Source organism: Phaenicophaeus curvirostris, chromosome 2 (assembly GCF_032191515.1).
Source record: "Phaenicophaeus curvirostris isolate KB17595 chromosome 2, BPBGC_Pcur_1.0, whole genome shotgun sequence".
NCBI lineage: Eukaryota > Metazoa > Chordata > Aves > Cuculiformes > Cuculidae > Phaenicophaeus > Phaenicophaeus curvirostris.
The window spans coordinates 70,883,986-70,896,715 of NC_091393.1; the positions used below are offsets into that span (position 1 = coordinate 70,883,986).

The 12,730-nt window shown below is 37.9% G+C and overlaps 1 protein-coding gene across 1 annotated transcript in view; it reads left to right on the plus strand.

Moving 5' to 3' along the window:
- Positions 1-12,730, plus strand: part of KIF26B (kinesin family member 26B) — a 298,400-nt gene that overhangs the window by 115,086 nt on the left and 170,584 nt on the right. The window contains exon 5 of the mRNA XM_069850882.1: positions 8,024-8,190. Within this exon, the coding sequence (XP_069706983.1) occupies positions 8,024-8,190 (167 nt within the window). The remainder of the gene's footprint in view (positions 1-8,023; positions 8,191-12,730) is intronic.

Sequence of the window (12,730 nt, forward strand, 5' to 3'; positions counted from 1 at the left end):
TTGCACCCCAGGGTCTCTGTCCTGCCTGTGGCAATGTTGGGGAGGAATAGGAGAGGTAGGAATGGACATCAGAAAGCACTGAGTATTGAGGAAGGTGAATGATGGCTCTTTTGTTTTGGTAATGAGGCAGGGGCCTTACCTTTCAGAAAATAGTTGGATAATAAAGTAGTATCCAATAAATAAAATGTGCAGGCTATGTCACTTAGACTAAAGGAGCCCTGTGCACTGTCATCTGCCACTTCTATACAACAATAATTCACTCTAGGTAGATATTGGCTTTCCTGAATGCTTCAGATCGTGTAATTTCCACTCCTCTAATATTCCCTGCCCATGTTTGCCTTATATCGGTACAAAACGAGTGAGCAAGAAGCAGGCTTGCTCAGTACTCTTTCAGGCTCAATATACTGATTCCTTTTGATGTAGATCAAGTAGTAACTATTTCCTCCATGGATTACTTAGTTCAGGAGGGCATTGGCAAACTGAGAAATATAGATTTATTGCAAAGCCAGATCAAAATGAGTCTATATCCTTCGTGTCTTGGTGGTGGAGGATGCTTGGAAATGTGCATCAACTTACATTTACTAAGTTATGGTCTGTAGGGGAATTTGCTGATCAAGCAAATGAACCGTTGTCACAGGCTTAATAGAGCACGTTTCCTGTTTTATCATAAAGCTTTCATTGTTGCCAATGCAATTCTTATTTGATACTGTTTTTGAGGAGACTATGCTGAAGAAGTAACCTACAGATTTCCAGGCTTTACTGTTGCTCTGTATGGTTTGATTTTTTTGTTTATTTTGCTTTTCAATTCAAAAGCTAAGGCAAGAATGTGTGCTGAGTGAATAGGCGAAAGTAAGAGGGAGAATACTGGGTGGCCAAGAAATTAGTTTCATTATTTACAATGGAAAGTACAGCATAAATAAATTTAAAAAATACTGTTTCATAAGGCAGAACTCTCAGGAAGGAAAAAAAAAATCAAATGAAAATTTCCTACAGTAAAGAAATCCATTATTTGGATGTCTGATCAGCTTCTAAGTAGCTGATTTTAAAACATTAAGAGATTTGTTGTGAAATATTTCATTTAATGGTATGGGCTCTTGATTCTGAGAAGGAAGTAACTCTGTCCTAGCAGTTTTGATGTACCCATGCCTGTGCAAACTGGGATTTCATCTGTGCTTAGGGTTGCACTGGATCAGTGTTAAATAGCCACCTTTTTCACAGAGGAACATGGGATGTGGCTGCAACAGTCAAAGGTCATCTTTCTTTTGGACAGTAGGAAGCTGGAGGTTGTAATTAAACTTTAGGTGCTGTCATAGTAACTAAATAACATTTAAGTGAAACTAGTTTGCTAGATGCAGTCTGACTCTTCCTTGTTAAATGCAAAGCATAATCAGCATTCTTGCCATCCCAGTGATTCTGCCTTTGAAAAACCTCAGTCTTTTTAAACGTCCACTGGTTTTTGTTTCAATAAAAATTTATGCCATTATGGCAACCCCTTCTGGGAGATGGATATTTCAGATTTTGTGTTCATGAAGCAGGAACAAAATATGCCCAAGGACTCTCCTTAGCGTTTCACTATTCACAATGATAGTGAACTGTCTTTACTAAGCAGTATTCAGTATGTCAACGTCCAAGAAAGAGACGGAATGCAGCAGACAATATGCGTGTCCTTTTCCAGCCTGTTCCTCGTAGAACACGTTATTTTGACAGGAAAGGACAATCAGGAATTGCTGTCTTGCTCTTGCTCACACAATGTCTGTATCAGCAGTTACATTGATCTCAAGCTGTAGCAGCGTAGTATTCTGCTATGTGGGGAAAAAGGTCGTGATAATAGAATCATAGAATGGTTTGGGTTCAAAGGCACCTTAAATATCATCTAGATCCTGCCTCTGCCTTTAGCTACAAGAACTTGCTACTGTTCCAAAATTATTTTTTCTAAAGGTGGATTTTATCTTGAATAATTCCTTAATTGTCACTTTTGTAGTGACTAGTTTGTGACAGATGTGGAGTCTGTCCTTGGTATTCCATGGTATATTAAAGAGGACTGACTTAGCAAATCCTCATCACTTTCAAGTTCCTCTCACTGAATGGTGTAATTGTTCCTTTTTGCCCTGTGAAGGATGTGTTAAATTTAATTTGATAGTTGCATGGGCAGCACAAGATTCCTCTTTCCCTCTACACCTCTGCCCCTCTCGCTCAAACCTGCTTAATTTTACTGGCAGTTTAGTAAACTCTCTTCCAAAGAAATTTACCTCAATGCATTTGAAGCTATATTTAATGATGACATTTGAAACTGACTGTTAAGTATTTCCCTTTCGTATTTTCACATGCTAACCTCTCCCAACAACACTCTAAAATTATCAAATTGAAATATAGTAAATGTCAAATTATCCACATTTCTCTTTTTCTTTTTGGCATTCAGCACAGTGCATCCCAGCTGTCACCTTGTCCTTAGATAAGCCTTTGCTGCCCTTTTTTGTTACTGCACAGAAATCAATGCATAACTTGGGTGTTAGGCAAAAGGAATGAAGTCAGTATTTCCAGAAGGTCTCAGATAAAATAGCCAAATTGAAGGAAGAGCACCTACTATTTATTGATACATTCTCTTACTGAAAGATGCCCTCTCTGGGTGTAGTAGGACTTTGATATCCCCTTTATTAAACTCTTTTTTGCTGAAGAGACTCAAGAAGTATCCACTCCCACTCTGTTTGTTTTCTGCTGATGTTTCCTGTTGGCAAGTTAATCTTAATTGCTCTGAAATTTGTAGTGCCTGGCAAAGTTGTGGCTTACAAATTTAAGATTTGTGGCTTACAAATTTAAGGTTTTTGTCTTGTTCTGCACTTCAGTTTCTCCTTGCTAGTGAGCCTCTTTCCCAAGATTAAGATCTTTAGACACTGAGGATTGCTTTATAGTGAATTTAGACACAGATTTCTATCTTGAATTTAACTTCTTCAGATATTTCATATGTATCTGTGCATCCAGTTCACTGGTCAGTCATTGACATTAACTAGATTTTGGGGATCTTGCTGAATAATTCACTACCTCCAGCACAAGGGATGTTTCACACCTTTCATAAGTGCTAACTTCCATTTGTACAGTTATTTCAGTTAGGAGTCCTCTGTTAGGAGCTTTAGAAACATTAATGAGCTTGGTTGTAAAATGTTCTTATGTAAATATAATTAACCTCATACTGCATGGTGACAAGTCTCATGCACAGAGTGACTCTTCAGTTGGAATAGGAAGAGAATCTAGCCTGGTTGACACCTGTAGTTCAGCTGCAGAGCCATCATCTTTTTGCTGTGAAGTAGAGAATTTAAATCATGATTTACCTTCAGCTCTTGATAAGAAGAGGTTAATAGATGGTTTGCTTTTATGAGACAGTAGAAAAAAAATGGGTCCTTGGGAGGGACATCTATCTTGTTCCACATGCACTTGAAAGGTTTCTATTGAGGCATGAAAGGTTGTGTTGTTCCATGCTTTGTCTTTTTGTTGCTCAGCCAGGCAGTGATGTGCTGCCAACAATTCAATATAGGAATTTCTCAAAATTTATCCTATTAGCCAGTCTTGAACCTCGTGTATATGGTATGTGGGCACTCACAGAAGAGAAAGGAAAGAGAATTGAGGAATCTATTCTTCTTTCCTCCATTAAATCCAGAAACAATATCTAGTGAGAGATAGGGTGTCACTGAAGAGGCAAATTTACGTGAAATGCAACTGCCAGGCATACACTGGAGGGTGTGTCAGGGAGGAAAAAAAAAATAAAGGAGCTTTGGAAATGTCTGTTCTGTGAGTATTTTTCCTTAAATGCTTAATATACCCAGGGTGTGTTTACTCAAGTTTGTGTGAACTTCAGCGAGCAATGTCAGAGGAGAAAGTGATAATTTGCCACCATGACATGAGGAAAAGTAAATGAGGTGGTAAGAGTTGCCTCCAAAGCCCACTGTTCAGTTTGGCATAATAGTTTAAATGATTGCTAATCTCTCCAATCTATGAGGCAAAAGAAAAAAATGCAGTCGAACTGATTTGAAGTCACTGGTCTCTGGATATGTGAATTATATTAACTTCTTTCTGCCCACTTCTCTTTATATATCTATTGAACTCTGGGAGTAGATGAGGATTTATTAGTGAAATATTGTAGGTATGTGTCTAGTGAGGTACTCAGCCTGTGAATTGACGCAGATATACAAATTTGTACAGGATAAGTGATACTCTAAGTACTGGACAAAAAAGGGGCACCAAGCATGGCCCAGATTTTAACATAGCTCTGTCTTTGCCCTTCATTTCCACAGTTGTATGACCAAAGCCACAATTCCATAATTAAATATTCTCGTTTGTTATCCTATTCTTGCTTTGACAGAAGGAAAAGATAGTAAGTGACATTTGAGGAAAAAGTTCAAGCAAAACCCGATGGTCTGCTTGATGTTATGAATATCACAAGGTACTTCTGTGGCCTTTGAACTGTGTACCACCAAGCGGTGTTGCAGGCTTCCCAGATAAAGAAGAGTAGATTGTTTGAATTTCAGGGAAATATTTCAGCACTTTTTGCTTCTGGAGACATTTCACTGTTGAAAAATCTGACTTTGGCAGATAAAGTAAGCAAGTGTTGAAACTGGAAACTGTTCCTGAACCGTGACTTAAGCTAGATCTTATTTTGTCTTAATTTGTCTGTATCTTGTGTTAGGTAAAATAACGTATGTTTCTGATTTGGTATCCTTGTAAGACACTCTCACTTAAGAAGTGCCCCTGCTGAGGCAAACATTAAATCAGTGGAGCTCAAGGAGAGGCAGTACATGTGTTTGGCTGTTTGGTTCTGAGCGCGCTCACATCAAGAAATGGATTTTTGCCCAGGATATGTGCCAGTGTGGGTAAGTAAACCAGGTGATGCTGCTGGACTCTTAGGACTGAGAAGATGCTAAAAAAGACCAACACGCCCAATTTTGAGTGTCGATCCAGGGCAGCTCTGGAAGGGGTCACTGTTTACACTGGAATGCTGCTTTTCACAGGTAATGCATCAATATAAATGTCAACAGTTGCTTCCTGCTTTCTGCGACAATGTGAGATGTGTAAATGGACAGGAAAGAGAGTGCCTGCCTCTCCAGCAAACTCTTATGGTCAGTACCATACAGATATTTTGCAGCTTGACCAACTGACCATCCCTGTATTACTTGGAGCCGTTGCATAGGGTGCACAACAGAGTAGCAGTACTACTGAAAGACCTACATTTATATAGAGACAACCCCATCTGCATTCATCCATAGTATATGCAAATCCTAAGATGGATATTATTTATCTATCTTCTCTCTGTCCTATGGTTAGTGTGGTAGTCCACAAATATAGAATTTGTAAATATGTTTGATTATTTCCAGCTTCTTATTCAGTTCCTTTGTGTTATCCTGTAGGAAAATGTGATCTGAATACAGGCCTTATAAGATCTTCACCCCCACTTATTAAAAAGCATTAATATTCCATTTTCTGACTAATATCTGAATACATAGGTGAGAGGGAATGGTTTATAATTTTGTCTTTCTAAAAGAATCTCATATCTCTTTGAGTGAGTGAGTATTTGATTATTTTGGAGTGCTTGTATTTAAGAACTTGTTATTCAGAAGCTCAAGAACCAAGCATCTAATCAGCTTTTGAGGAAGCTTGAAAGTAAAACCTTTCAGGAAATGTCCACAACCAGTTTGAGGCTTTTTACTGCTCTGTTTGCTCTGTGCTGTTTGCATCGATAGGACTTGTGGATATGGGCATGGATCACCTGAATGTCTCTATAATCACAGAAACCATTTAGTTAGTGCTTTTATACCCACGTCATGATGGATGTTTTTGGATATCCCGAACACACAAATTCTTTTCTGTTCTGCAGTTGGCTGAAATGCGTCTTATAAGCCTCACCGTCTTGCTAATTAAGGGGATCTGACTCCAATGAAAAGTGCTGCACTGGCTCTGGAAATTCATATTTGTAGCTGCAAATCTTTATATGGCAAAAGATGAGGAGGCTATGATTGTGATTGGGATTGCAGTTAAGATAAGCCAACTCATTGATTTCTTGACTGCTATAAGGTTGCCATAGAAGTGAGTAGCACTTCCTAGTGACACTGTCAGCAATGACAGTTGATTAATGATGGCCCATCCCTGGTTTCAGGTATATAAATTGGATGGACTAAGGTGAGGTTGGGTTTGTAAGTGTAGTCTTCTCTGAAGCGAGAGCTTTGTGAACCTGCCTGCTTAGCAGTTCCCAACACGGTAGATTATTATACTGGTTTCAGGAGAATTTGAGGGGATAGTGTAGAATCTTGTGCTAGTTCACTGCAAATATAAATAGATGAGTTAGCTAAAATTAAGGAAAATTTGAGGAAATTATTGTTTAGTGAATTCAAGTGTACAGGGTGCCCCAAGTGGACATACATAGGTTAGCAGAACACTGAAGAACAAATGTCTGTTTGCCTGCATGCTGGAAATGTAGGCAGATGTCCTTGTAGCAAGACTAAATTATTGTGTTTTAACAGTAGTGTGAGATGATTTAAATCCAGGATTTTAGCTATAGCCTTTTGTGACCACTGCTCATTCAGTATAGTGGATTAGTAAATTAGAAAGGCTTGGCGTGTGGCAGCATGATAGAGGCAATTTCGGCAGTTCTACTGGTTCTTCAGAAAATAAGAGTGCCTAGTTTAGCATTCTCGTTCTTGAAGTATTACAGTTCATTGGCCTAAAAATATGGAAAATCAGGATAAACTCTTGGATTATCTTCTTGGTCTCAGGAGATGTGTAGCAATTCTCAATAAAAGAAATAGGTGGCTTGATGTCTGGTCTAAAAAATGTTGCTTTATCACATGCAAATCACAGTTGATCAACGTTGCCCTCAATAATTGAAATGTTTAGCAGCTGAAGTAAAGCAACCTTAAGCAGAAAGAGACCTACAAGGTGATCTCAAGTACTTTTCTTGCTGTGACTCACCAAGATGTCCTTTTGTTACTGTGGTCATAAGGATGGGTACGAGAACTGAAATTGAACAGGTGAGAGAATGATTCTTGCAAATTTTTTGCAGGGGAAAGGCAGAAATGCCTGGGACCCCTGCTAGCAATAATATGGGAAAGTTATTTTTCGGCGAATGTTACAATTTTGAGGCATGCATAGATGAACAAAAGCTATTTGTCTTTAAAATAAGGAAGGGAGGAAAGGAAAGTTGTTAGTAATAGCATGAAGTACGATAGAGGACATTGCAACAGTGTAGGTTCCTACATAAGTAATAGTCAAGAAACTGAAATCAAAGTTTTGTAGAGGTGCTTCAACAGGGCTGACCCAGCTTTCTCTTAAGTCAATAAAGATCTTTCAGTTAATTTGAGGAAAGCTGCGTCAAGTCTGGTTGAACTCCACTTATTTTCCCAGACAATGAAAGGCTAAGACGAAGCTTCCTAGCAGGGAAAAAATGTTAAATGGGCCATCAAAAGAATGAAATCATAGGATGTCTAAAACCTTTTAAGAAAGCCAGTGAAAGTAAGGGATAATGATGCAAATTTTCCAGAGAGATGGCAAATAGTCTATGATCCCAAGGGACTCCTATGCTGTGTGCTGGCTTCTCTGGAGAAGGGTCAACAAAGTACTTAATACACTAGTTCTGTGTTATTTTACAAAAGCAAACAAATGTATTTTGTTTTTTCCTGAAGTAAAATATTAATGTCTTGCACATATCTAAGCTGCCTCTTCGGCACCCTGAAGTAAAACCTAGCAAGGATCATGTTTTACTCTTTCTTTTCTATATGGATGGAAAGCCATAGACATTACTGATATTCCTAGTGATGAGATGAATATTACTCATTAGTTTTAGTGCAGACGAGGTTAAAGCTGAACCAAAGTACTGTAGATTACCATGACAGAAGCAATAAACTTGCTCATAGAGCAGCATAGATGTAGTAAATGAAATGCCTCTCTTACTCCATCTGCAATCCAGAGGCACTTCTGGATGAGGTGGGGTCAGCCAGTGAGCTTTAGCTGATGACACGTTATGTTTATTTTCTGTCTTCAGATATCTCAGCTTATGACAGAGACTAGTCGAGAGGGACTGACTGAAGCAGCATTGAACCGCTACAATGCAGATAAACCCTCCTTGTACAGCTTCCCTGCTTCCCAGAGCACGTATGTTGCCAGTGAAGTATCCACAGGCACCTCTGTGGCAGCATCATTTTTCGCCAGGTAAGAGAGATTTCTCAGATTTTTCTTCTCTGGAAACATAATTTCTTTCAAAGGAGGTGATTCTGTAGTGAAGAATTGCGGTTGACACATTACAACACGCATGTCAAAACATGGCTATAGATACAACCTATCACAAACATGCTGAATTACCATGAAAATGTTCTTTAATTCACCTGTATGTATTTGAAAGATGGGGATGATACTTCTACCCTCTTCTGTAAAATATTGCTTTAACTCTTGATTTGGGTTCAAATGTGATTGCCAATTTAGTGATATTTTAGAGGAATGTGTTCCTGAACAAGAAGGTCACATCCAAGTAATTTTCCGAGATAGGCAATTAATCATAGAGCTAACTGGAGGTGGATAGTTCTGTTTGGTGGGCAACCTTCAGGCTTCTGTATTGAATATTACTCCCATTTAGTGAAATTATCAAGATTTCTGCTTTCAGACTGAGAAATTAAGGTTTCTGATTTCAGTTTCTGATTTCATTTTCTGTCCCTATTGGGCTGTTTTATTGCTCTTATGGTCTAAACTCACCCTTGGAACACCCTTTCTGTTGAATATTTAGCCGATATTTGAAAAAAAATCTCAGTGAGACAAAGTTTCATTAAAAAAATCTTATGGCTCTCTTTATTAATTTGATAATATCACATAATATCAGAATAGTAAAAATGGTTTGTTAAATAGGCATAGCAGCTAATAAGTAAAAAATACATTATCAACTACCAAAATGTTTTCTGTGCAGAAATATGTTCTTTGCAGAACATAATCTTTTTAGCCCACTTGAATCCTTCTGTAACTGAAGAAGTTGAAATAAACACGGTCTTTTAATATTTTTCAATAATTAGAGGATTGACTTGGGAAGAGTTGTGGAAGTAGTGAAATAACAAGAGAAAAAGCTATTTTCACAGCACATCCAGTACAATCTACTGAGAGATCTGAATTTCAAAACATGGAGTGAACTTTTGAATAAATGCCTCAGGCATGTTCAGATCAACTTCCTACCCTTTAGAGAGCCAACTATTAGTAATTACACACAATTCTATTTTATTTTGAAGGTAAATGGAACACCACCAATGGAGTTGTTGGACTCTGTAAATCTGGAAAGATTTTCCTCTCCTACTTTTCCTCACAAACACGAGGACTGCACAAGTTGAGCCCGTATCACACAATAAGTGAATCTTGTTAGAGGATTAGGAGTAGCATTTTAGAAGACACAGTGAACATTGTGTGGGATAGCCCTACCAGTTTTTCATTACAGACATGATGCTGCAATGGCAAATGTGAATGATGACAGTGGTCTTGATTTGTTGCCCTCTTCTGTTTAACTGCAGGCAGTTTAAATTAAAATTGCTGAATATACTCATATGGTAATATCTAACCGTGGTGCAAATTGGGGTTAGCACATATTTTAGCATGAATTGATTCATGAAGATGCCTTAACTAATTTGTACTTCATTGTTTCACTGTTTTATGCTGAGAGAATTCATTTGCTCCTAATATGCTCTGCTGAAAGGCAGGACACTAATTAAATTTACTCAAAATCCCTACTGTAAATCACAGTGTTTTAAGTAGAACTCTGTTCATTTCTAGCTGATGGTGTGAATTCTTGGGTATGCTTGGCCCATCAGATATTTCATGTTCAGGCTGTTTATTTTTAAATTGTACTTAGCAAGACAAAACTGCCTGGTTGGTTTAAGGTACTGCATATTTAGATTAATATCACTTATATAAAAGTCAGTTTTGCTTTGGACTTCAAGCTATATCATCTGCTGGTAGTTCAAGCAGCAAATCCAAGTTGGTTGTTTGCTGCTTAGCCTTTTAACAAGAAAATCCACCACTTGTTTTCAAAATGTGGATCTGTCTTTAATTTTTGATTTGCATCTTCTGTGTCTATTTGTGTTTCTGTAAAGTTGGCATAAGAAGTGTAAGAACCCACGTATATGTGTGTTATAGAATAAAAAGTAGAAGGCAGTGGCTGTTAAACTCATCAGCATGGTGCTCTGTTTTCAATGTGAAGCAGCCACTCTAACCAGGCATATGAATTCTAAACTTTTGCTTTTTCTAATTGTAAGTGGCCCGTGGAGTAGCGACTAACAGCTACGGCTGGTTTGGGGTTTTTTTTGTTTGTTTGTTTTTGAATGTGTGTCACATACAATGTTTTCATGGACAGTAAGTAATTATTACAGAGCCAGGGAGATTTGCTGATATGAAGCTGAAATTGGAAGTAGAGAAGTAGAAAATATTCTTTTGAAATTTGAATAATGTCCTGCAATATTTCACTCTGAAGTTCCCTAACAAGCAAAGCAAATCTCAGCTGAGGTTCAGATATAAAAGTCATCCATCAGCAGGGAAAAAGAAACCCATTAACTAAAATGCTATAGTATGGAGGAAATGTCAAGGCATCCATGGGAACTTCTGGTTGTAATTACTTGAGAAACATCAGGACTGGAATACTGAGAGCTTATAATTTTTCTGTTCTCATGCACTACTAGACCAACAGTCGTACTCACTGACTGGCCCATAGCTGGCATTGAGCCACGGGCAAGTGTCTGAAGGTCACAGTGACTCTCAGTCTTTTGAAAACCCAGGAGACTTATCAGTTATATCAATACTTAACTGTCATGTTTCGTCATCTATAGTCAACAGATTTCTAAACCAGCTAAAGGGGCTGCAACTTCTCTTAATTGTCGTTTGTTGGAATATTGATGCAAGAGAACTTATTCCCATGGGACAGTATGGGAATATTTTAAAAGAACAAACATTGAAAACTGTTCAAAGTGCTCTGCTGGTAGGCTTATGAATATTAGATGATACCAGTATGAATAATGAATTTCAAACAATGATTGTGACACGGTAACTATATTCAATCAATTGCACTTTTAATGATAAGTACAAGATTTGCCTTTCTGTTTAGGATTATCACTCACTTTTGTTTCAGATATCCTCCAATCCATGCTAATTTAGCATTGTCTTTCTTCTTACTGATACACATTTGTGATGAAAATAATTAATTTAGTGAATGTTAAATAATGGTAAGATTCTTTATGCAAAAGGAATCATTCACTGAGCATTTTAGGATTTTTAGTTTTGCCTTCAGTTTGGATCTTTGTCATAAAAGAAGCACAGTGTTTTGGGGGTATCAAATTCTAATGTGTACTATCCTCTTGCCTTGTGCCCTCCAAGCACAGTGTAGGAATGTAACACCTGTGGTTAAGGGATAAGTATATGCCAGTGCTGATGCTGCCAAAGAAATGAGAGGCCTTCAGTTGCTTGTCTTCTTGATGTCTCTGTGATGCTGTAGCAGGTCAAAAGGTGTTGTACTGAACCTTGTTCCTATCTATGCTATTTTCTACATGGAGAAAATTTCTGGGACTCTGACTTCAGCTTTGGTCTGATGACTCTGTAAATAACCCCGTTGTCCTTAATAAAACTTCTCTGTTGTGACTGGGCAGTAGAGATTCAATAGTCTCTCAAAGGATGGTAGCCTAGTGCAGGAATTAGCAGTCAAAACTGGCCAGACCTTTCAGTTGTCATTACAATGTCTAAAGGTTTTTGGGATCTTGGTACTGATCCTTGTTTGCGCTGTCACTGTAAGCTAGATTTCTCCGAGAGAAAAAGCTTTTATTGCTTCAGGACAAAGGAGAAACATAAAAGCACATTTCTCTTTGGACCTGAGAAAAAGGTAAAACATTTTTGAGGAGGAAATATTTTTAAATGGTAGTCCTAAAAGTGGTTTGCTGTTACTGATCAGGAAGTGTAACCATGTATCTTAAAAAAGAACCTGCCTCAGTCTGAAATCAGATATAGTTGTGTTTGGCTAAATTGAGCCTAATGGGAATACAGTTAATCTTGAAAGTAGCCTGAAAAATCTGTTTTAGGGATAATTTTCCATGTCTTTATACAGCTTAAATGGTAGGCGGGGGCCACACAATGCTCCTGTTGTAGGTATAGTGAGGCACTTTTTTCAAATGAAGGGCAGAAATGTTCAGGTTTAAAAAAAACAACTTATTATTTGTTCCCCATTCCTGTATGATTTGACAGCGGGGGTAGAGGTGAGAGTGTCTTACTGCAAAGGGATATTGTGAATGTTACGTACCAAATGCTGCTGAATGCTCCACAGATTTCCTTTCCACTCCTGAGAAGCCTTTTTGAGTCTTATTAAAATTTCTAGTACATATTGTATGAACTATAAAGCTTATATGAGGACACTATTTGTGGAACGGTCTTGTTAAAGCCACAGTGTTGCTTTGATGACTGAGCAGCCCAGAAACCGCAGAACTCTGAACCTCATGCCTCACTGGTTTTTTTTCCATGCATATATATTCCATATTCCATGCATAATACTCCATATTAGCTTATCACACAATTTTGATGTCTGCTGTTTTTCCTTATACATGCAATATTATGTGTTTTCTGTTGAAACTTAAACTAAGGAGCTAGTCTGATCAATCTTTCTGCTTACAAAGGAAATTTTTCAAGCCCAAAGACTTAGAATTGAGGAACACCAGGGCTTTTTCTTAAAATCTGTGTATTGTTT